The sequence below is a fragment of the Miniopterus schreibersii genome (genome assembly GCF_964146895.1).
Source record: "Miniopterus schreibersii genome assembly, chromosome: 4".
In the NCBI taxonomy this organism is placed as follows: Eukaryota; Metazoa; Chordata; class Mammalia; order Chiroptera; family Miniopteridae; genus Miniopterus; species Miniopterus schreibersii.
The window spans coordinates 45,202,525-45,227,982 of NC_138105.1; the positions used below are offsets into that span (position 1 = coordinate 45,202,525).

The 25,458-nt window shown below is 34.6% G+C and overlaps 1 protein-coding gene across 2 annotated transcripts in view; it reads right to left on the reverse strand.

The window, feature by feature from the left end:
* LRBA (LPS responsive beige-like anchor protein) overlaps nucleotides 1–25,458 on the reverse strand; it is a 504,599-nt gene that overhangs the window by 432,880 nt on the left and 46,261 nt on the right. For both annotated transcript variants that reach the window (XM_081135597.1, XM_081135598.1), the window contains exons 3-13: nucleotides 17,778–18,009; nucleotides 17,464–17,564; nucleotides 14,382–14,477; nucleotides 10,840–10,961; nucleotides 10,626–10,752; nucleotides 9,823–9,942; nucleotides 7,556–7,702; nucleotides 5,874–6,071; nucleotides 5,558–5,691; nucleotides 3,593–3,701; nucleotides 3,136–3,288 (exon numbers count right to left, since the gene is read on the reverse strand). In XM_081135597.1, coding sequence (XP_080991723.1) covers nucleotides 3,136–3,288; nucleotides 3,593–3,701; nucleotides 5,558–5,691; nucleotides 5,874–6,071; nucleotides 7,556–7,702; nucleotides 9,823–9,942; nucleotides 10,626–10,752; nucleotides 10,840–10,961; nucleotides 14,382–14,477; nucleotides 17,464–17,564; nucleotides 17,778–18,009 — 1,539 coding nt within the window. The remainder of the gene's footprint in view (nucleotides 1–3,135; nucleotides 3,289–3,592; nucleotides 3,702–5,557; nucleotides 5,692–5,873; nucleotides 6,072–7,555; nucleotides 7,703–9,822; nucleotides 9,943–10,625; nucleotides 10,753–10,839; nucleotides 10,962–14,381; nucleotides 14,478–17,463; nucleotides 17,565–17,777; nucleotides 18,010–25,458) is intronic.

The following is a 25,458-nucleotide window of genomic DNA, read 5'->3' on the forward strand; positions in this document are numbered from 1 at the left end:
TGCCTATCATCCAGATACCTCATAAACAATCAAGACTAAATAACTTAGAGAGTCAATCACTAACCATAAGTGGTAAAGAGGAGCAGATTCTGAACCACTTAAAATTGAGGCTTAGAAGAGGATTATAGTTCACAAAACTATATATACACTATAATCCACTGACTTGCTGAAGATAACATTATTTTGATGTAGCTACTGCTGTTCAAATAAACAGGTCCCATTTCCTTGTCAGGGTATTTAACACTTTCTGTGACGTGGTTCAAATTCTTAACCATGCTATTTCAGTCATCCAGAAAATATTTACATCCACCTATATGCAGATCACTCTATTATGGAAATAAGATGGCACACACACTGTCCTGCAGTAGCTGAAATCCAGTTAAGATTTTAAAAATACACACAAGTTTAAGTGAAAAACCAAAGATAATAAAGACGCCTACTGAAACAAGAAAGGTTATGAGGCAGTATGTATTAATTGCAGAATGAGTGGCATTGAGCTATTCAATACTATAAGTTTAGAGGCTAGAGAAATTATACGGTAAGCTAAAATAGTCAAGAAAATCTTCACTAATAGAGGAGATGTTAAGGTAGGCTTTGAAGCTGAGTAGGTCAGGCAGACAGAACAAAAGGGGAAATGTCAAACAGAAAATAATGGTAAATGATACAAAAGGTTTCCCTACATCTAGAACAATGGTCCTTGTTCCTGACCGTGCATTAAAATACCTGAGAAGCATTTTTTTAAATTGCTGATGCCTGGTGCTCACTTTGGCAGCACATATACTAAAAATACCGATTGATGCCTGAGATCTGTCTCACACAGTTCAGTCAGAATCTAGGGTGGAGGGGAAGGGATTCTGTTCTTGCTTTTGTTTTTAAAAACCTCTCCTGATTCTTTCAACAGCCAAGGTTGAGAACCATTGCTCTTTCTAGGATAACCTTTTGGTATGTGCCTAGCCTTTGAAAATAACTGAGTTTTTAAGCTAGAAAGCCTACAAAGGAGAATTGGCATAAAAACAATGCTAGAAAAGGGACTACTTTATCCTGAAAACAATGACAACTTTAAAGGCTCAGAAATGATCCGATGAGAGTAATATGTTAAAAATATACAGTAATTCTGGCCCAAAAGTGATAAAAATATGGAAAACTGGATACAATTAAATAGCAACATATTGAGGTAAAAATAGAGGCCTCAAGATCATTCATATGCTAATTATGAATAAACCTTTCCTCACTCACTCACTGTGTAATCTAACAACCACACAAATTATGTATTAACATCTGTCTTTCCCATTAGACCTAAACTCTATGAGGGCAGGAATTAGATCTGTCTTCCTCACCACTGCTTCTAGCATAAAGTAGCCACTCAAATGAAGGGCTACTGTATACAAGAAAATTCATCTCTCTTGTGAAGTCATTAAAAAGACTGCAGCTGAACAGATGAAAGATAAATGGATATTATAAATCACTGTGAGCACCCTTTTCAAAAAGCAAAGGTTGATCCATACATCCATCCCCTCAACTTCAGTAACCAGAGGTGACCTTACCAAAAACTAATGAAGCTTAAACGTTATGCCCACTCATCCATACAGGTTCCTTTAAGACCCTACACCTAATTTTGTACGCATTATGCCATATTCTTTTTCTTAAAAAGCTTCTCCCTCCCCCAGACTGTATGACCTTCAAGTCAAACAAACTAGATCTAGCCTTTATTATAACTACATTTTTAATAAAATAAAAGTAGATGTAAACCCCTCATGGACACACAAAGCAGACAGCTAAAACAGAAAGTCTAGTATTACTAAATCAACTGCAAATTCTAAAGAGAAAATTAAAGAGAATTATTAACAAGGAAAAGGTAAGAAATTGAGTGTAAAAATACTAAAAACTTAAGGAAATGATATAATAAAATTTTAAAAACATTTCCCTACAACTAAGTATTAATAAGAGGCTTTTTGACCACATCAAAAGAGGCCCCAACCCTTAAAAATGTTGTTTAGTAAGACAAAGAAGTGTCTAGTAAAAGTTTAAGAAGTAACTTGAAACAATCCTTGAAAAGAAATAAGAGCAAGGGTCACAGAAGAGGAAGAGGTCAAATCTGAACCCCCAGATAAAAAGCTACACCCTCCAGCTGCCTCCTTTGATTATTTCCAAATGGCAATCAGAGTCAGCAGCTGTTTTTCTCTTTAACGTCTGGAAAGACCAGCTGAAAGTAAGATACGATGACTCTAAAAAAGCAGAAAGTCTGCAGACATTTTTTCTGATGACCGAAGTATGTGCCATTCTAAACAAGGATAAACACTGCAAGTGGGACAAAAGGGAGGGAGGGAGGGGGCAGAGAGGAAATTCATGGGTTTGAAATAATACGACTTCTAACAAAAACTGCAGCTAAAACAGAAGCAATTATGCAATTTAATAAAAATTTCTGTTTCAAGTTCTGCTTAACACTGCCGCTATTAATATTTTTAGGACAATTTAATACATTAGGATTTATCAAACATTTCATTTATATACTTAATCACGAATTCACTTATGTTCAATTAGAAGTAACTGGTTTGTTGTTATAGTACTAAACAAATTGTGTCCAAATACAATTGGATTTAATAATGTAAATCAATGTAAAATTAAAATGATCAAATGAGACGAGTATATCATGGAAGCCTTCAAGAAAGGGTGACATTTCAGCTGTTTCTTAACAATTAAACTCAGGCATTCATCCTGTTGGTGGGAGGGATATGTGTGTCAAGAAGAGGGAAAGAGAGTGCAGTGAGTTAAATGAAAATATATCCACATATATACATATATTTGCAATAGCACAGAACTACAGTTATAGAAATAGTACATTTACATTGGAACTGTCCAACTTTGATTCATATTTAATAATTCAAAGTCTCTCTGAAATAAAATTTTATTTGATATAACACCAGAAAATAAAGACTATAGCTGTTTTTTCAAAAACACTGGTGTTGCTTTAAAAAAAAAAAAAAAAAAAAAAGGCAAGAAAAGGTATGCTAACTTGCAAATTTGCCTTAAAAATTATGCTTAGTCAAAAACTGTAATCTTACGTAATAGGTCACTCAATTATCACTCGAGTACAAAAATTTGAAGACACGAAAACAAAATCAATATATATATTACCTTGGCTGGGGTATGAATCCATATAGCTGGGTTAAGAAGAATGTGATCACACAATTGCTTGAGTAGGGGCATCCCATTGTGCAGATTACTCAGGTATTTTGAAAATGCAAGGCAAAGTTCAAGCACTGCTCTGCTGACATGGGATTTGGAAGACTGCAAGGCAAGGTATTTCAAAGGTCACTACCATCACAAGGCAAGGCAAATAAATTAAAGGTTGCTAAAGCAGAAAAATGTTGGCACACAAGCTATGCTCAAAATTAAAGATGCCATAAGACTTAACCACTTTTCTCTAATAAAGCAATGGGGGCAAGGTAAAAACAACAAAAGGCTACTTTAATTCAGGGAATTCTACATAACCAATAAGACCCTGCAGACACAATTTCTCAGCCACTAAGGAGGCCAAGCCCATGGCCTACAAATTAAGAATCAAACACGTAAAAAGCATTTCATACCTTACCTTTTCAAGACTATATCCTATTACTAAGAAGCCCTTGCAGGCAAGCATCTGCTCCTGCATGGCAATTGAATTCCTCAACAACTCCATGATAAAAGCCAGCAAAGTTGAACTGAAATAAGAAAAAAAGAACGTGGTTTCAAAAACCATGTGCTATTAAAAAAAAAACTTAGAAAGATGAAGTCTTTCATTTATCTTAATGGGAGTTCTCTATTTCAAGGAAATTGAAGTTTTTCTAAAACTTCCTCACCATTATTCCAGGACTAGAATTTTAATGTAATTAGGATTTACTCAAATATTTTTTCCTATTCTTTATCACTTGGAAACAATATGACAAACATGCACAAAATAAGAGAAAAATAAGCAACGACCAAAAACAAGTAATAAAATGGCTAATATAAGTATATAAAAGCATTAAAGAATGGATCTAACTTAGCTCAGCAAGTGTACTCAATTTTGAAGGGTTAGAGGCCAAAGAAAGGGAAAGGATATACAGAGCAAACAGACTAGGGCAGAAATACTCAAAATGGGTTAGGGTTCCAGACTAGCCTACTTTAGAGAAAAGGGTTCAGAAAGGGGAAGAAAAGAAAGTAAAGTTGAGCCCTAGCCTTGTAGCTCAGTTGGTTGGAGCATCGTCCAGATACCCAAGGTTGCAGGTTTGATCCCCAATCAGGGCACATACAAGAAACAACCAGTGAGTGGAACAACAAACTGATATTCTTGCTCTCGCTCCCACTATCTCTTCCCTCCCCTCTCACTCTAAAATCAATTTTTTGAAAGAAAGTAAAATTGAAGACAAACTAAAGTCCTCAAACACTAAGTTAGGAATTGTGTTCATTATTCCAAGAGGAAAATCAGAATTCAACAGGCAGTCAAGAGACTTTTAAAATTGATAGCCATGCTTCCATCCTCACAACTTTTAGAAGTACTTCAAATGGAATGAATAAGGTCAGCTGTTACCTCCTTCTCAAAGGCTCTGAGAGTTTCCCACACAAAGACAGACATGACTGGAAGTCAACCTCCTCCACAAAATTGCTTTTAACTATCAGCAATTCCAATAAAGATGTGAAAAAGAAAAAGATAACCAACAAAAAAAAAACTAAGCTTCATAACAAAGATTTTGGACCAGGATGCAAAATAACTTTTATGAAGTAGTAATACGTCAAGAATCATTTTCATTTTTTTAAATCAATAAATACTAGATTTGATATTTCATTCCTTTATAAAAAGTCATTTTGTTCCCTAAAAATAATCTGGAGAAAATTATTACATCATTAAATATATACATTGGCAGTAGACCTCAAGTTATACATAAAAGCAGAAATCAGAGAACAATTTTCTGAATGGAAAACTCCTTTAAATTACTCAAATAATAAATTTAATGTAACTATTTTACTATAAATAGTTTCACTAGACTACAGAGCCATGAAAAATTCATTTAGACATCCTCTCCAAAGTCTTATAACTTGTCCTAGAATTCATGTCTCTGCCTTTTTTAGACTCAACACTACAGTAGAGGAGACAACTGTGCCAAACATACAATCTAATAAAAAGATTAAATCACCTATTATATAACATCATCAAAATGTTTAGATTTCAGTTACAAGCAATCAATAAATATGAAAAAGTAAATTCCCATAAATCACTGCCAAATAACAATTTAAAGTGTTTTTAATTAGAATGTTAGACAAAAATGTATTTATTTCTGATAAATCCATTATCACTATTTCTAACTTTATTCAAAAACAACTTTTCTTAAAGCTTCTATATTTCCTACTGATAAAGAAGAATTTTAATAAATACTATTATGACCGATACGGATTTGTAATAACATTTACAGTTCACAAGTTTCTTTAAATTATATTCTCTTTTAACCTTACAACAAATTTAAAAGGCAGAAAAATTATTGTGCAGCTAAACAATGACAGTAACTCATATCAAATTAAAGAAAAACACAAAGGCACTCACCATATAGTCAAGTCAACCTCCTCAGATAAGTACTGCCTATAATCCAACTGCGCAAAAAGTGGAAACAGTACTTGTATTCCTCCAATTGAATGCATAGCACTTTGGATGGAATGTGTTAAAACTGCCTTCACATCCTTATAAGAAAGAAGACACCATAAAGATTCCAATTATTTCTTTTCCAAAATAATTAAAAATAAAGCATAATAAGGACAATAAAACGTTACACTGCATGTATTTAACAGAAGCTACCAAATACACATTCATAAAATATCAAAATTTACCATTAAAAATATTCTGAAAAGATCCTAGCTAGTACCTGGAGCATAAGTGCATGTGGTGAATGAACAAAAATTGAAGGGTTGTCTTTAGGGGACGACTCAAGGCAAAGCTGGGCATCTGTCGCACGCGGGTTGTAGGTGAACGCAATGGCACCAGAGAGTTTGCCATCATAGAGTAATAGTTTGTGATGCTCAGCAAGGAACAGGTCACTTTCTGCTTTGAATTTAAATGTACCCTAAGAATAAAAAGTAGAACAGTTAAGACAAAATGCCACAAAAAGAAAATCTACATAGAAAGCACCACAGATATAAAAATTTAAGGAGACATATACCATTGATTTTTTTCCTAACACTATCAACTTGACCTTAAAATCCTGTATTTAAAATAATGTAAAATAATGTAAAACTTATTGTCCCATAGAGTGTATTTTGTCTCTTTTTTCAAAATATATTGACTTTATTGTGTCTTTATTCTAAAACTGTGGTAAAAAGTACATAAAACTTACCATCTTAAATATTTTAAGTGTTAACTATATGCACATTGTACAACAAATCTCTAGAACTTCTACATCTTGCCAAACTGAAATTCAATACCGACTGAACATCTCATTTCCACGTCGGCCCATTCCCTAGCAACCACCATTCTACTTTCTGATTCTATGAGTTTGACTACTTTATGTAACTTTTTTGAGTGGAATTATGGAGTATTTGTCTTTTTGTGACTGGCATAACGTCCTTAAGATTCCCCCATGTTACTGCACGTGACAGATTTCCTTCTTTTTTAAAGCTGAATAATATTCCACTGTATGTAATACCACATTTTCTTTACTCATCTGTCCACGGACAATTAAGCCGCTTCAACTTCTTGGCTATTATTAGAAATAATACTGCAATGAACATGGGTAGCACAAATATATCCTTCAGGTCCTGCTTTCAATTATTTTGGATATATACACAGAAGGCTGCTCAATTATATGGTAATTTTATATATGTATACTTAACTTTAATTATATGAAAATCAACTCAAAATTAATTTTGTTTTCAAAGGAACATAGCAAACACTAAATGGCTCCCTAAACCAAACTAGACCAACAACAGTTTAACCTAAAGGTTCTCAAATTTTTTTGGTTCATGACATTCTTAGCATCTCAGTAGTTTTCTATGGTGCTCTAGACCAAAATAAATATCGAACATTTCTGTTTATTAAGTAGTTTGATCTAAACAACTTCACAGTTGAACAATTAGTAGCCATTTTAAAAAAATAATGCACAAGCTGGGGGGGGGGGGCATTTAATCAATGTTTCCTTGATTAAATTATTTATTAATGGGAGGCATATCCATCCTGGTCACTGCACAGCTTCTCCAACTTTGGAATCAGACTTCATACCTCATCCTCATTTCCTGTTTCACACGGATTTTCACATGGTACTTGCTTTTCATCACAGCAACTACTGAAAACTTAGCTGTGCAAATATATATCTTCATCGCAAGGAATGCAGCATGAACTAAAGCTGAAACTTGAGCTAGTGCCCCACACAGGACAAGTATACTGTATTTCCCTCAAAAAATTAAAGTACCTTTTGGATTCCTGTGACTTCCCTGTGGTGACCAATTACTTTGACATCTGGTCTGTAACCCAAAGTAAGTTGCCCCACGCATCACCCACCTTTAAATCAAGCTCAACTAACACTAGTTAAGCAGTAAACGGCAAGTAAAGTACCTTGTAGCCCAGGCCCAACTGATAAATAGCAAAGATCTGAGCTGCATTAAGAGCTTCACTAAAAAGGTACACTGCAGTCATCTGACCACAGAATACTCTATTAGCATCTGCTGTTTCTGACGAGCCCAGGAAACATTTGTCAAAGGTCTGTGAAGAAAACAGAAAAATCCTATTAGGAAAAAAAAGAAAAAATTATCTTCTCCAGAAATAACAACCTATATTGGTATAAATGTTTTGTCCATTCTAAACTATAATCTGAATAGATTAGAATAATTCATTTAGCCATCACACTTCATTCATTCCCATCTGTTGTAGTGATCAAGAAAGACATCACAGAAAAGGAGATAAGACACATTTTCCAAAGTACAAAAATCAAAACTTGGTGACAAAGTAAATGTAGGAAACGGAGTCAGAGAATTCATTATGGACTCTGCAGGTTCCTAATTGGGCAACCCAAGAACCAGACTGAAGAGCAGGCTTTGCAGCAAGAAGGAAAATCGTAAGTTTAAGTTTGGGACGTAATAAATCTGTCTTTTCTCTGAGCTAATGTGAATGGAGAAGCAACTGCCCACAGGGTCCTGTAGGTTTGGTGAGAAGTTAAAACTGTAAAGAAAGATTTTTTTGGCACTAAAAAATTGCAATTTTTTTTTAACAAAGTACAAAGCTTTACATCACTTTAGTGTTCTAACACAAGAAAATCCCAGGGTTTTTGTTGAGGGGAGGGGTGATTTATACATAAAATATTGATTTTATACATATTCTTAATATTAAATAAAATTGTAAAGACAGATTTTTGCAGACATCAAGATATTGATGATGAGTGAAGTCATGGGAGTAGATGCAATCCCTCAAAAGGAATGTACAAATCTAGAAAAGCAGGTGTATTTTTTTCTTTCAACAACAAAAAAAATCCTTTTAACAACATCCAGGTTGCAAAGTTCACATTTTAAAAACCCATGTGTACAACAAGGATGTAAAGAAGTTCTTCGTATCTCTTGGAAAGTATCATTTTACACCTAGAAACCATTAGAAATTATGCTGAAAAATATGTGTACTGACATTTGGGAATATGTTAACACTTGGGTTCTACAAACCATGCTACTGATCTTGGCAAGTTACCTAACCTCTCTGTGCTTCAGTCTCATCTGTAAAATGGAGATTATAATAGTACTTATCTTACAAGGTTGCAGCTTTTAGAAAATAAAGGTATTTATGACAAAGAAGCACTCAATAAAGGTTAATGTAAGGGAAAAACAGGTTTAAAAAAACAATACAATGACAACTGTTATTGAGCAGTCTGCTAGTGGATTGTGAACAGTATCTCATTTAATCACATTAACCTCTGAGATAGGTACTATTTTATACCCATTTTTAGGTGGAGAAAACTTAGGCCTAATAGATTAAGGAAGGTCATATAGTCATTAAGTGACAGATATTCAAACCTAATCTCTCTGTTACAACAACCTGAGTTCTTAAGATTAGCATCACACCATATGTAAATACATATAGCACAGGAGATACATAAAGGAGTTAATGGTTAAGTGGGTAGTACAGTTTATATTCATTTTCCTGATCTGTATTTCTTAAGCTTTCTATTAAGAATGTAATACAGGGGAAGAAAAGAATATTTAAATTTAATTTTAACCTATGGATCTCTTTTTGAATCCTGAAAACATTATAACATAATAGTTATCTATAACAGGTACAAATTATCTGTATCTATAACACCTACATAATATGTGATTTCCTACATCTGTAAGTAGGCATCACCTAACTCACTCATCAAAATTATCAGAATCCTACAGTAGACCTCACAGGTTTAACTTGATCAATGGACCAATGACACACACTTTCAAGATATATCACCTGTTACCTACAAATCCTTATCTCTACCTTATCCAGAATAGTTTTATAACAAGGACTGAGTAATACTTTATATGACACATTAACACAGTTCTATTCTTGAGATTAAGCCAACGAATATATATGCATAGCCCATGGTCACAGACAACAGTGTGGTGAAGGCCAGGAGAGAGGGGGTTTGGGGGCTGGGAGAGGTGAGCAAAGAGCGGGGGAAATAGGTGTTATCTGTTAGTGTCAACAATAAAAATAAATTTTAAAAAATACATGCTAGACAAACTATGACTATAAAAATCCACTAGTTTGTAGTATTCCAAAATTTACATTCAATGTAAAATACATTTCTTATTTGAATCTATCATACTTTTAAAATAATTTTTTTCATTTTAACATTTCAAACTACTTACATCACTGGTGTTGACAAACCACGTTATCTCTCCATAGGAAGCTAGCTCGCCATTCACATAACACCGAAGTTCACTGTTCTTCCATCGGTTATAAATGTGCACTATAGTTACCATATACCACTGAATAAGTAAGAACAGTTAAAAATAAGAAGGATACTGATCCTTTCAATAATTCAACCACACTGATGACAACAAGTAAAATTAAATGATAAATTACAATTAAAAATAACATAACTAACTTTATTAAATTCAATATTCAACCTCTGGATCAATACTTATTCAAGGGAGCTCTCAGCGGGTAAGAACATAATCATGAAAATATTTTCCAATGTTTTATTATAAAAGTTTTCAAATAAACCCCCAAAAAGTCTCAAGTGTAGTACAAATACCCTCTTTCTCACCACCTAGACTGCACAACTGTCAACATTTTGTCATATTTATCTATCTATATAACCATCAATCTGTATATGTATATACACATTTTGTTGATAAACCATTTAAAGTTTTAAACCATAAGTTTTAAAATACAAAAGAAAACACATATTACTACCACTAGTAATAATACTAAAATAATTGCCATTGATTTTTTTTCACCTTGTATTTCCCTTAAACTCTATAAATAACTAAATATCCACTCTTTCTTAGTATTCTAATCAGAGAGGTTAACAATTGTCCAGTGGTTTATACTTCGTTTTCTGAAGCAGTATGAACAGAGTTGTGATTTGCCATATTCTGTCAATAATAATGAAACAAAGCATCTTGAAGGCTAACGTAGCTTGTTAACTATGACTCAGATCACATACCTTTTGTGGCTTGAAATCAAACTTCACACAGTGTTGAAAGCCTTTTCCTTTTGACTTGATTGAGGTTATAATCAAACAGCCCCCAACAAAGTGAGCAGAATAGCCAAGACCTTTGCTGGTTCTGAAACTACAGAGAACAGGTTTTCATTTAACCTCTAGCTATTCCTCTCACTTTCGAAGTGAGCTGAAAGCAGCAAGGAGGAGAAATACACACCAGTACAAATACGGCTTATCCTTGTCCACGCTGATGCTGCTCACAGGGTCCACCCGGAGCCAGGTGTGGAAGGTGAAGCCGTTCTGGTACGGCCACCTGGCGATAGGAGGCAACGCGATAGCCTGGAGGACAAGACTCTGAGTTACCGACTCACATGAAAACCGTACCACTGGAATGATGAAAATTAGACTTTACAATGCCACATATTATTCTGTGTCATGATTAAAGTATCTAGAAGTCTCTTTACCTGGAAGAGACCTTTAATAATTTCTAAATATTTCAAAATACACAATAATGACATTTATTAAACATTAGAAACATCCCATGTGACCTGCTCAACACACCAATTGCTTTGCTTTATTTCATACAATGAACGTATCAAAGACCCAATTAAAAGATAGGTAGTGGTATCAAAGTGGACCTTTGTTGCTGAAATGTTAAGGTAATAGAATAGGGAAAGAGAGACAAAAAGGAAAGAAAAAAGTTAAGGAAAAAGCTTGGAATATGATATTTTTAACAGCAAATATAAAGTTGAAGACAATTAGTGCATAACCTTTTTTCCACAACATTTTTAAACTGTATTCAGAAGTCACTATATAAATGACTCTACCATTGATTTAACATCTTATTTAAAAGATCATAGTAATAAAGGGACGCAGAATAGCCAAAACGATCTTGAAAAAAAGGTGGTGGCTGGAGGACTCACAACACCACATTTGAAACCTATAACACAAAGCTACTATAATGAAGACTGTGTGGTACTGGCATAAGGATAGAGATATAGGTCAATGGAATAGAACTGAAAGCCCAAAAATAAACTTTATATTTGTGGTCAGTTGATTTTCAGCAATAGTGTCAAGACAATTCAACGAGGAAAGAATAGTTTTTTAAACAAATGTGCTGGGATAACTTGATATCTAAAAGCAAAGTATGAAGTTGACCACCTCTTTACATCAGATACAAAAATTAACCCCAAATGGATCATAGATCTGAACATAAATGCTAAAACTATAATACTCTCATTTTAAAAATTAGGGTAAATCTTCATGACACTGGGTTAGGCAAATCTTTCTTAATGATGCCACCAAAAGCACAAGCAATAAAACAAAAAATATATGAACTTGACTTTATCAAAATTAAAAAGTTTTGTGCTTTATAGGATACCATCAAGAAAGTGAAAAGACAAGGCTAAATAATGAAAGAAAATATTTAGAAATCATGTATCTGATAAGGAATCTGTACCAGAATATATAAAAACTCACAATTCACTAATAAAAAGGCAAATGAAATTTTAAAATGAACAAAAGATCTGTAGACATGTCTCCAAAGAAGACATGCAAATGGCCAATAAAGACATGTAAACATGCTAAACATCATTAGTCATTAAGGAAATGCAAATCAAAACCAAAATGAGACACTACTTCACACCCACTACGATGGCTTTAACAAGTGTTGGTAAGCATGTGAAGAAATTGAAACCCTCATAAATTGTTGCTGGGATTGTAAAATGATACTGCCACTTTGGAAAAACAATCTGGAAGTTCCTCAAATGGTTAAACATAGACAATATGACCCAGCAATTCCACTGCTGCGTACACACACAAGAGAAATAAAAATACATGTTGACACAAAATCTTGTACACAAAAGCCCATTGCAGCATTCCCAAAAAAGTGAAATCAACTTAAATATCCACTAATTAATTAATGATTAAACAAGATGTAGTATATTCTCACATTAGAATATTAGTCGGTCATAAAAAGGTATAAAGCACTGGTACACGTTACAACATGGATGAACCCTGAAAATAGTATGCGTCATGAAAAAACAAATCACCAAGATACTGTATGATTCCATTTGTATGAATTATCCAGAATACACAAATCCATAGAGACAGAGAGTAGTAGGTGCCTAGGCCTATAAGTTTGGGGGAATATGACAGTGATTGTTAATGAATATGGGTTTTCTTTCAGGCGGGGTGATGAAATTTTCTAAAACTGATTGTAATGATGGTTGCAGAACTCTGTGAACACACAAAGCCATTCAATTGAATACTTTAAATGAGTGAATTGTATGGTATGTCATTTATAGCTCAATAAAACTTTTTAAAAAATCGTTATTACACAAGCTTTTGTGTATATCATACACACAACTTATATATATCATATAAACACATATATTCTTTCACATGTATAAGATACTCCATAAAACATCACAGAGCCAAATTTATGTAATACTACTACTGAGACTTTAAGGGGCTGACTTAAAATGAATGTTGTATTAAAAAAAGTAAAAGTACGTATTCAATGTGTACATATGTTCTCTCTCACCAAAAAAAATGAGAGTAAAAGATGTGGAAGTTTTATAAAAATAATTTATCCGTGAATACTTTAATTTCCCTTTAATGGCTCTGTTAAGGAAAGAAATGAGTCACTGAGTATATTTAAAACATCTATTCTCTGTTAAGTTCCAAAAACTTTTTAGCTGAACTGCCCCCCTTTCAAGATACATGCAAGTAAGTGGATGGAAACATTACAGTCTCAGAGAATTATAAATAATAAAATTATAACACACATTAAAAAAAGGTTACTCTCATGTGAATACATTGTTTATGTTCAAGACAAATTATGAGCTCAATGCCAACAGAGTCAAATTATTCTGAAAAGCTTCAAATCTAACATGCTTATTAAGGAAATATAAAGGAAAAACAATAATAGCAATAAAACTTTCCACAGAAAGCTGTGTACTGTAAAACATTCAAATATGACTCTTTTAAAACATTTTTCTTTCTTCAGGTATTACCTTGCTACAAAGGGTCCAACAAGCAAGTAAAATATTGTGAGAGCCAAGAACTAAGTGGAAAATGACTAACAGGTAAGCTCAGAAAAAGAGCAAGAAAGTATCTTCAAAAAAAAAAAAAATTTGCTTGTAATAGGCAGACCAACATAATAGTGAGGAGGTTAAAAAGCTTCCAGAAATAATATATGCATTATATAATATACTCCTATAATATTTTGGAACATTACAGAGGTCATTAGCATACATAATATCTCTTTCATAAACTGATCGACAGCTTCTAAGAATGCTGAGAATGATGTAAAATGGAAACTCGCAAGTCAGGAAAACTTGACTAGAAAGTTTTGAAGAGTTCCTCATTCTGCACACCAGGTGTAAAAGACGCAGAAGTAAGAGAACTGTAATGCTAAGTAAAGATGTTCAAAAAGATAAAAGTGGAAGTGTTACACACAAGTATCTGGAATGCAGAGAGAAGTCCGTGAGACACCCTGACTATGTTAAAAAGCCTTGGGCTCTTACTCCATTGCTGCCCCAAGGTGTGCGTGGGCAGCCTTTGAAAGTTCTTTGAAACTATTTCCTCACCTCTAAAACTGTTAGTAAAAAGTAACATGCACAATTGCTGTGAGGATTAAGGTGGTGTAAAGAAGTGTCGACCTAATACAGAATCTGGCAGGGCTGTTTACAGGGCTGTACTTTGAGGGAGCAAAAGAAATAACTCCAAGGGATTTCCTAATTAAGATTTACTTACTGCGGCGCTCTTTCCTGGAAAGTTGAAAAAGGCATCAGGACCATACTTCTGAGGCACATGCTTTAACACAGACAGCAACTTCCCAGCATGAGGAGGCTACAAAAATAATCAATTCATTAACCATATTATTCACCAAACAAAAATACCTATTTTTCATACAGTAATATGTTGATATACCCAACAACCACCACATAATGCTATAAGCTAAACAGCATAAAATAACCAGAAAAAGGTTATTTTCAACTAAAATAAATAAGCAACACACTCTATGCCACTTTTCTGAAATACTTTAAGATGTATGAAGTGTTTGGTAAATACGAGCCAATGTCATGTGGACACCTGAAACTCCTCTACACACTAAAGCAAAAATGATCTTTTAAAATTACAAAGTAAATGAACCAACGACCCATCCCTTTTTAAAACACTTTTTAATTTCACAAATAAATAATGCTTAATGTGTTCTACCTTTAAGGGCACTTTAAAAAATAGAATATTTTAACCTTATAACCACACTAGGAATTATTATTAGACTATTTTATAAAGAAGGAATATGAGGCAGAGGAACATGTCCAAGGTCGCACAGGTAGTGACAAGGATGGGATCAGAACTCAGTCTGGCTCAGAACTCAGTCTGGCTCAAGTTCATGCTTTTTACCACTACACTTTCACCTTTACATTCTTCTCTTTCCTGTAGTTTCCTATTGCCTTTAAAATAAAAACCAAAACCCTACAAGATACGTTATCTACTCTACTTACATCGTTAGCCTCATTTTGCATTTCAACCTCTCTTCTCTCTGCACTGCATCCACAATGCCTTCTCTGTCTCCTTCCCATACCAGGGCCTGGGCACAAGCTATTCCTTGTGCTAAAAATGTTCTCACTAGACCTACTTCCCTGCCCTATAACTAAACAAATCCTACCCATCTTTTAGAGATCATCTTCATGGTCACTTCCTCAAGGCAGTCTTCCCTGAACTTTGACCTTGGATCAAATCTCCCTATCATATTTCCACAATATAGCTCTACCATATAGCATGTATTATAAAAGTTGTGACATTACATTTATTTTATTAATGCCTCTCTGACACACAAGCTCCTCTAATGCATTAAACAACCAACAGCTAAAATGAAAAACCTCATTTACATTTACAAGGAAAAGCACAGGACAATCAAATATACATTATCATTTTAAATAGCTTGCAAGCAAATGAGATAAAGTGTAGTACAGTCCCCTTTGTTAAAAGTTCAAAACCATGTCAAACTAAAAGTGAAATCACTGGCTTCCCTTCATCTTACCCAGTAGCTGTTCTAGGTTATTACTAACTGTCCAAAAGATTTTGGCAATCTTTTACCTTAACATTGAGTGGAAAGCTTCACTTCTAAGTGATCAAGAATTTTTCAATCAACTATACTGCTTATGATAAAACTGTAATAAGTAACTACAATCACACAGATCTTTTAAAATAAATTCCAAAATGAAATAGAAAAATAACTATCTAAAATAAAAATATAGTGTTATAGCATTTCCATCTAGAGAAATCATTCCTCAAATTTCCCTTTTCTATAAACCAATAAAAAAAAATACATTAATATAAGCACTTTCCTCCACAGACACTTCTGAGGGACTGTATACTGGGAAAGCCTTTCAGAAAATAATTTAGTGCTCATGTTTCAAGAGTTTTTTAAAATGTTCCTGCCCACTGATACACTCTTTCTATACGCAAAAACACTAAAGCAACTATTCAAATATGCTAAATATTCCCAAAAATTTAAAAGAAAACATGAACATAATGAGGTACAATGGAAGGTATTAAAAAGAACCAAATTTACAGAAATTTAAAAATATCTGAAATTTACAGAAATTAAAAAATAATCTGAAATCTGAGATTTTTTTAATGGATGGAATAAATACTAAAGAACAAATAAGTTATCTTAAAAATATAGCAATGGGGACTTGGGGGCATGGGTGAAAAAGGTGAAGGAATTTAGAAGTACTAATTAGTAGTTATAGTATAGTCATAAGGGTATAAAGTACAGCATAGGGAATACAGTCAATAATATTCTAATAACTCTGTATGGTGTCAGATAGGTATGAGACTTTTTGGGATGATCACTTAATAAGTTCTATAATGTCTAATCACTGGAGTGTATATCTGAAACTAATATAATATTGTATGTCCACTGTAATTGAAAAATAAAAAATGACTTAAAAAATATATAGCAATAAAGTAATCTAAAATGAAGCACAAAGAGAAAAGATTGGGAAAAAAGTGAACAGACCTCAGTGACTGTGGGAGACTAACAAGAGGGCTACATGTAATTGGAGTCCCAGAAAAAGGGGAAAAGGGACAAAAAACTTTTTCAGATAAATAATGAGCAAAATATTTCCAAATTTGATGAAAATCATATTATAACCCACAGATTCAAGAACTTTTACAAGGATAAACACAAGGTAAACCATAGAAAGAAACAAAAATTGCTGAAAATCAGAGATAAAATCTTAAAAGTGGTCAGAGGACTAGAGTTTGATACTAACAAGCTAGAGTGTAACCATTTTAACACAATAGAGTATATAACTGCAGAGCACAAATTTAAATATACTTAAACAGAGCTAGATAAAGGACTAGCTGGCTAAGCAGTTGCTGTGGACAATGGTCTCTAAAGGGCACTAAAATAAGCCTAGAAAAGCAACAAAAATGGAGAAAATATCTGCTAGTATTCCTCTAGGGATAAATAACTAAGTGGTAGAAAGAAAGTGTTTGGTAAGGCAACTGGAGCTCGAAATAAGTTGACCACCACACTACCTTCTGTAAAGGACAGTGCACTAAATTGCATCTAAGGAGGCAGATCCAACCACCTGCAGAACTTTTGCTCACTGAGGTTATTCACATTTAAGGGCCACAGGAAAGTTACTCAGATCAACAGAAAGAGAAGCTAGGTGCTGCTACCTAAAACTGGGTTAGGTCACGGCGAAAGCATCTGTATAGATCAAGATGCTACTTTAGTTGATACCTTCCTCTCAATTTGACATGTGACCTCTCTGAATACTTTCAAATATCAAAGAGTATTTAGGTGCTTTTTTACCCATTGTCCTTTATCTCCTTGAAGTTTACTGAAGAATAGCTTTAGTTCTCGAACTGTCAAATTATAGCTAGCCAGCACTCCCAACATGTCAACTAAAAGATCTGGAAACAAAAAAAAACAATAAAACAATTAAGCTACTTATATTTCTTGAAGGATTAAAATATACTGTGCTTACTTAAGAGTTTGGACACTAAAGTTCCAGGTACATGTTAGATGCTGAAATATTTCTTAAATATTACTAAATAAGAAAAATACAGTATTCAAGAATCAAACTTTATTTCTTCACATCCACTGTACCAAAGAAAAAGTTGTACCTGCTATCATGCTGTTGACTTTTTCAATTTTCCCAAGCACTCTTTCAACAAGGCCTACTTCGGTGCAAACCTGAAGATTTCGTATGCTTTTCTTCAGGATGGCTGTAAACATGCTCCAAACTTCTGCTTGGCAAGTGATGTCACATTTTTCTAGTAGGTCCACCATGCAGATGATACTCTCACCTTCTTGGATAATGAAATTCATTTCCAAATCAAACTGCCCTCCTACCAACTTCCAAAAGAAAAGAAAAAAATTACAAACATTAGTACTTCCTTCGCTGTACCTAGAGCATGCACCCAGCTTTAGATTGGCAATAACTTCTGGACACATTCTTCTCTATGCCCTACAACATTAAAAGGGATTAAAAAAAAAAAAATGCTCCAAAAATCTCAAAGAAATCTTCAAGTTAAGATAGCAGAAAGTCAAGCAAGACTTAGTATATAAAAGTGGAAATATTTTTCAACAAAAACAAATATGAGATGTAAATCACTACCTACTGCCCTGATATGAATAAAGATCTAACTTTGCTCTATATCCACTTTTAATTCAATATTTCATTTATGAATTATGAACTCTGTGAACTATTCACAGCAACCTAAAAGTCCTTTGCTACCTATATAAGGTAAAAGTTCACAGAAAAAGTGGAAAAACTAAAAACTGCTCAAAGCGAACACAAAACTTGAAGTTTATATTTGTCAAATTCCTGGTTTACTTACCTATGCATTTTGATCCCTCTCCTTCCCTGTCAATAGCCAGGATAACTTAAACATAATTAGTCACACACCCAAAGTCAGTAATCAAGAAAATGTATTTCAATGATATGACTATCAGAAAATCCTTCCAGAGAAAGCTGTACTGAACTATCCCCACCTTGCAATCTCAACCACAGCGGCCTTCCACAGATGGTTTCAAAATTTTAACAAATCCCAACTGTTTAAAAGAATTAAAATATTTTTACAATTACTTATGCAGAGCTATCCTTTTAAACTAGATTTTTAAAAGATCACCTACACTCCTGTCCTTCTGAACACTTCTTGGTTTTTCATTATGCATTCCTAAACCCAAACGAGGGCAAGAATCAGCAGAAAGTGAACTTTACAAAACAAATTCCAACAGCTCATGAAAAAACAGACATAACCAAATGAGTTTACTCCAGAAAAGCAAGGAAGATTCAGAATTAGGAAATCAATTAAAACTCCCTGCAGCCAGGGATCAATATATGCACTGCGATGAGAGAAAGAAACCGGAAAAATGAACAACATGGGCAGTATCTGCATGCAGGGAGATAAGAATTCCTGGCAAGCATAGTGGTAAAGGCTTTTGGTTCTTCTAGGAAAGTTCTGGCAGAGATTTTAGTGTATGATTCTTGCATCATCAGTAACAAGCAGCGTTAGAAGGTAACAGCTGGGTTTCTGCTAAAAAAGATCCTTGGTATAATTGGGCCAATTCTCCTAGCAACATGGTCCTGGCTATGAAGTATACATGTTTGATTCCCTAGTCCATCCAAATAATCTGTAAGTCATATAAGAACTCTAACACAGACTGTGTGTGTGCATGTGTGTGTGCGTGTGTGTGTGATATGATTTGCTTGTTTAGTCTTTTTTTATTTTGAAATAATTTCAAAGATTCAAAAAGTTGCAAAATAGTATAGTTCCTGTACACCTTTTACCCAGCTTGCCCTAATGTGAATATTATATAGTCATAGTACCATCATTAAAACCAAGAAATTAACATTGACACATTAACAGGCCTACAGATATTACTCAAATGTTGCCACTTGCCACACTAACGTCCTTTTTCTGATCAGCATTCCCTTAGTCCTCTCCAAACTGAGACAGTTACACAAACATTATTTGATTTCATGATTTTGACACTATCAAGGCGTATCTGCCAGGTAATTTATAGACTGTCTTCCAATCTAAATGCTTCCCTCACGTTTACATTCAGGTTATGCATATATATGTGTGTGTGTCCCAGAAGTGATGTGTGTCCTTCTCAATGTATCATTTCAGATGGCACCTGATGTTAATATGTCTCACAACTGGTGGCATTAGCTTGGATCAACCTAAGGTGGTGTCTGTCAGATTTTCTGCCACTTTAAAGTTACTATGTTTCATTAAAAAATTTTAAGCATCTTATAGAGAATACCTTCAGACTATACAAATATTTTGTTTCTCATCATACTTTTAAGAATCCACTGATAATTGGGGAGAAACAGGGACATCTGTAATATTTAAAACAAAAATAAAATTTAAAAAAAAAGAACCCACTAATGAATCTTATTTGTGACTATTATTACTGTGGCATTACTAAATGATTCTGTATTTCCATCATACTTCCTACATTTATTAATAGAAAAAGACTTTCTTTAATCATAAAATATATCAATCACACCTGAAAAGCCAGCATCATGCTCAAATAGGAAAAAAGAATTCTCATGAAAGTTAGAAACAAGACTAGGACAGGGACTCTTCACTATCATTTGATATTATTCTAGAGATACAGAAGTTGCATTTAATCAAAAGATAGCAACATGGACCGGCATGCATGGCTCAGTGGTTGAGCGCAGACCAGACCCATCAATCAGGAGGTCAGTGTTTCAGTCCCAGTCAGGGCACCTGCCTGAGTTACAGGCACAATCCCCAGTAGGGGGCATGCAGGAGACAGCCGATCAATGACTCTCTCTCATTATTGCTTCTATTTTTTTTTAAAAAAAAAAAGGGCAGCAACGTGTATACATATCAGAGTGGAGGGGTTGAAATTACAATTATTTTCTGATGATATAATCTACACCTGGGAAAACAAAGAGCTTCAACTGAAAAATTGCTATAAATTAGAAAAGTATTTGTCAATGGAACAACTGATACTTAAGACTACAAATCAATCTAAAAATGTATCTTTATAACATTTAGGTAATGATGTTAGATATAAAAACTTCATTTTAGCCCTACCCAGTTTGGCTCAGTCATTACACCGTCAGCCCGGACTGAAAGGTCCAGGGTTCAATTCCGCTCAAGGGCACATACCTAGGTTGCATGCTTGTCCCCAGGCCCGACCGGAGCACATGCGAGAGGCAACCAGTCCATGTGTCTCTCTCACTTCGATGTTTTTCTTTCCCTCCCTCTCTCCCTCCCTCCCTCCCTCCCTCCCTCTCTCTCTCTCTCTCTCTGTCCTTTCCACTCTCTCTGAAAAGCAATGGAAAAAATATCCTCAGGTGAGGATTAAAAAATAAATGAAAATAAATAAAAACTTAATTTTAGCATTTTTTGAGTATAAAATAGAAGAAACCCACCACAAAGAAAACATTATAAGGTAATGGTTAGTAAAGTCATGTCTAACTACATAAGGGAGTATGATGCAGACATTAAAAAAGAATAAAGCTGCTCCATTTTCCATGCAAAGATCTCTCAAATACATTGAGAAAATCAAAGTGGAAAAGTGTGAGTAGTAGGCTACTATTAGAGCATAAAACATGTACATATAGACATATACCAAAGAACGATACATGAGAAGCTAAATGGTGATTGTCTCTTTAAAGACAGCTTTGGGGAAAGAGGAAAAAGGGAGAGCTTTTAGTATGCACATGCTCTTTGGGACATCTTCCACGCAGGTCTAACAGCTCAAAACCTAGTTGCGACTAACTTAAGAGACCTTACCTTCACCTTAATATTACTTACATCAATCTTTCATTTTGATCTCTTTATTACCATCAGTAATCACCCTTCCAAGAAGCTATAGAATTAATTTTTGCAAGTAATTTAAAAATAAATATATATATATTTCACCAGTTTTTAAATTGAGTCGATATTGTGAAAGCAGTATCCAGACAGGTGTTTTAAATATTCCTCCATTGCTTTAAATATTATAAAACATGCCTTTCAAGGAGTAAATTGATGGTAGAAATTGCTACATACAAATGTGTGGCATATTTGATATACTATATGTATGCATATCTATTATACCAAAAAAACATACACAGGGTCTACAGTATGTCATGTTAACCCTTTCTAATAGTTATTGGAAACTGATCAACCTTCAAAACACAAATCTGTTTCCAATGACAGGGATCATAATCTAAGTCCCGGCATTGGCTAGTTATTATCTGAGCAGTAGTAATGGCTCTGCACTACAAAATGTAATCTTCCCAAATGTCACAGTAAGTTATGAATATCTGAGCAGCCTAATGCACTTTACTAGCCATGAAATGTGAAAATGTAATCTTATTACCTTTTTTATGGTTGTATTTTTTTTGAATAATGTAGCCTGGAAACTGATGTATAGTCTTTTTCTGCATTTTAGCATGATTTGGTCTCCTTTGCTATATAGAACATTTTTCAAAACTCTCTTAAACTCTCTATTTCAACATGTTTTAGTCTTGGCCTGAACTCCATAAACAATTTTTATAGCAACCTTCAGGGTGGCACAGTGTGCTTTCTATAGGTTATAGTTTAACGTACAAGATTATAGAAATTTTAAAGCATATTATTCAAAGAATTCAAATAAACCGTCAAGTTCTGTATTAGAACTTTAATTGTGCATGATGATTATCTTCATTCCAATGGCTATATTAATAAACTGATTTAAGCTGAAATTAGTAATTAAACCTAAGTCACTTGTCTTTTCAGAAAACCAAGAAACACATAGAGACCAAAAAAATAATCTCTTCAAAAGATATATGAAGCTAACAAGTCTGTAACACAGAAAATTCTGATACTTCAAAGTGAAGCCATGTTTTCCCTAAAAATCTGCTAAGTTTGTCCTCAAAGATGTGGCAAGAATAAGGTATAATAGAAAAACTGGACAGAGTACCGTCACAGCTTATGCTCCTAACTAGATATTTTCTATTTCTTGTGACAAATCATTTTTTTCTCTGGACCTGTCCATTCATTTTATAACATGAACTAAGAGTAAGCTTCTTTTATTTATCTGCATCCTTCAAAAATGTATTTACAGGCATTAGAAACTTATTAACAGGGAGAAGCTGGGGGGAAATTACAATGCTGTGGAATGGACTATAATGTCTCCCAATTGATATTTTTTCTTCTTCTTCCATAGTAATAAAGAGTTTCTAATTTGTACATGGAGTCCAGGCAGAAGATCTCGCCTCCCAGCTTTCCCTCAAGTTTCCAGTCATGTGACCAAGTTCTGACTAAGGAGGACAGTAATATGTACAACTTCTGGTTATATATCTTAAAAGGAAGATAACATGACTTCTCTTTGCAACTTTCCTTCCTCCGCTTACATAAGATGCTGAAAGAGTGGCATGAGTTAGAGGAGCCATCTTGGAATCTATACTGTAACTTTGCTGTTGAATATAACTGAGCAGAAAGATCTATGGGTCCTGATAATTACAGAACTGTCTCAGTAGCCCTGGACCATTTAACTACCCAAACTTTCACCTGAAGGACAAATACACTTCTACCTTGTTTAAGCCACTGTCATTTGGGGCCTCTCTATCATATCAGCTTAAAACCTGACTACTATATATGCTAGTGCTATTAGTTGCATTATCTCAGAAGTTGAAAAATATATATATTTATAACTATCTCAAGTGACATATCCCCATTCCCACCTCTCATACTCTCAAAAGTCCCTATAACTACTGGCTGTAAAAACCAGCAGGGCCCAGACGGCATGGCTCAGTGGTTGAGCATCAACCTATGAACCAGGGGGTCATGGTTCGATTCCTGGCACATGCCCAGGTTGCAGCCTTGATCCCCAGTAGGGAGCGTGCAGGAGGCAGCTGATCAATGACTCTCTCTCATCATTGATGTTTCTATCTCTCCCTCTGCCTCTCCCTTCCTCTCTCCGAAATCAATAAAAACATATTCCAAAAAAAAGCGGGGATTGTGGCTGAGTGACACGGAGGCTGCTGGAGTCCCAGGCAGTTCCTCTTAAAGGGCCTTGGCACAGACTTACTCAGACTCGCTTCCTCTGAGCTCCAGTGCTGGGGCAGCAGCTGGAAAGGTACCAGGGAGATAAAGAGAGGAACTTAACTGTCTGGCATGAGGAGAGAGCTGGAGGGGCAGCTTACTCCCAGACGGAAGTGCTGGCAGAGGTCAATGTTCCTTTGCTGAGCCCTCCGCCACACAGCCAGCAGGTGGATGACATATCTGAGTCTCCATCAACCTGGTTAACACTGTTCACCCCATCCTGTGAATGCCCTCTTTCGAACCATAAATATATAGGTCATATAATAAAGTTGCATCTTATTGGTCATGCCACATAATAAGGTTGCGTCTGATTGGTTAATTCTTGGTCCCAGATATCCTTATACACAAGTATGGGAACCTGATTTTTTTTAAAAGTCGCTTTGGAGCAAAATGCGTAATTAATTACTTTGGGGGGGGAAATCAATCAAAAGTATACCTAATTTTTGTCAGATAGGCAAAAAAATACAGTATTTTTTTTTTTGGTGTGCTGTAGAATTTTAGCTATTAGGTTATGTGTGCCATGAAATAAAAAAGGTTTAAAATCGCTGCCATAGATGAACAAATGAACCTTTACCTAAGTACTATACCTTACACAAAAATTAACTCAATACAAATCACATATTTAAATGTAAAAAAAACATAAAAGTTTTAGAAAAACACACAGAAGAAAATCTTCAGGATTTAGGATTAAGTAAAGAGAGTTCTCAGACATGACGTCAATAGCAACACCAATATGCCCTGGCCACTGTTACTCAGTGGTCAGAGCAGTGGCCCGAACACCAAAGGGTCTCGGGTTCAATTCCCAGTCAAGGGGACATACCTGGGTTGCAGGTTTGATCTCTGGCCACTCTGGGCCTCCTGTGGGAGGCAACCAATCAATGTATCTCTCTCTCTCTCTCTCTCCTCTCTCTCTCCCCCTCCCTCCTTTCTACTCTCTCTTAAAAAGCAATGGAAAAAATATTCTCGGGTAAGGATTTAAAAAAAAAAAAAAGGCAAGACCAATAAAAGGGAAAAACTGATAAAGTGGACACTATAAAAATTTTACATTTTGCTCTCCAAAAGATCCTGTTAAAGAGAATAAAGTGACAAGCTACAGACCAAAAGAAAGTATTTGCAAACCACATATCTGACAAAGGAAAATAAATTCAACAGCCAGAAAACAAAGAAGTCCATTACAGAACACAAAAAAAAAAAAAAAAACCCCAATGGTCAAAAGACAAGAACAGACATTTCACTTACAAGGCTATATAGATGACAAATAAGCACATGAAAAGATGTTCAACATCATTAGCCATTAGAGAAATGCAAATTAAAACCATAATAAGGTACCATCTATCAGAATGGCTGGGGGGAAAAAAGTGACACCACCAAATGCTGACAAGGATGCAGAGAAACTGAGTCACTCATACATTGCTAGGGGGAATGGAAGATGACAGAGTCACTCTGGAAAACAGTGTGGCAGTGTTTTAAAAAGGTTAAATATGAAACTACTATATGATCTAGCAAATGCACTTAGTACTAGCATTTTAACCAGAGAAATGAAAACTTATGTTCACACAAAAACCTGTACACATGTTTATAGCAGCTTTATTCATCATAGTCAAAAAATGAAAACAACTCAGCTATTTTTCAACAGGTAAACAGTTAAATTAACTAGTATATTCACCCCACAGAGTACTACTCAACAATAAAAAATAACAAACTATCAACTCACACAACAATCTAGATGCATCTACAGAGAAACGTG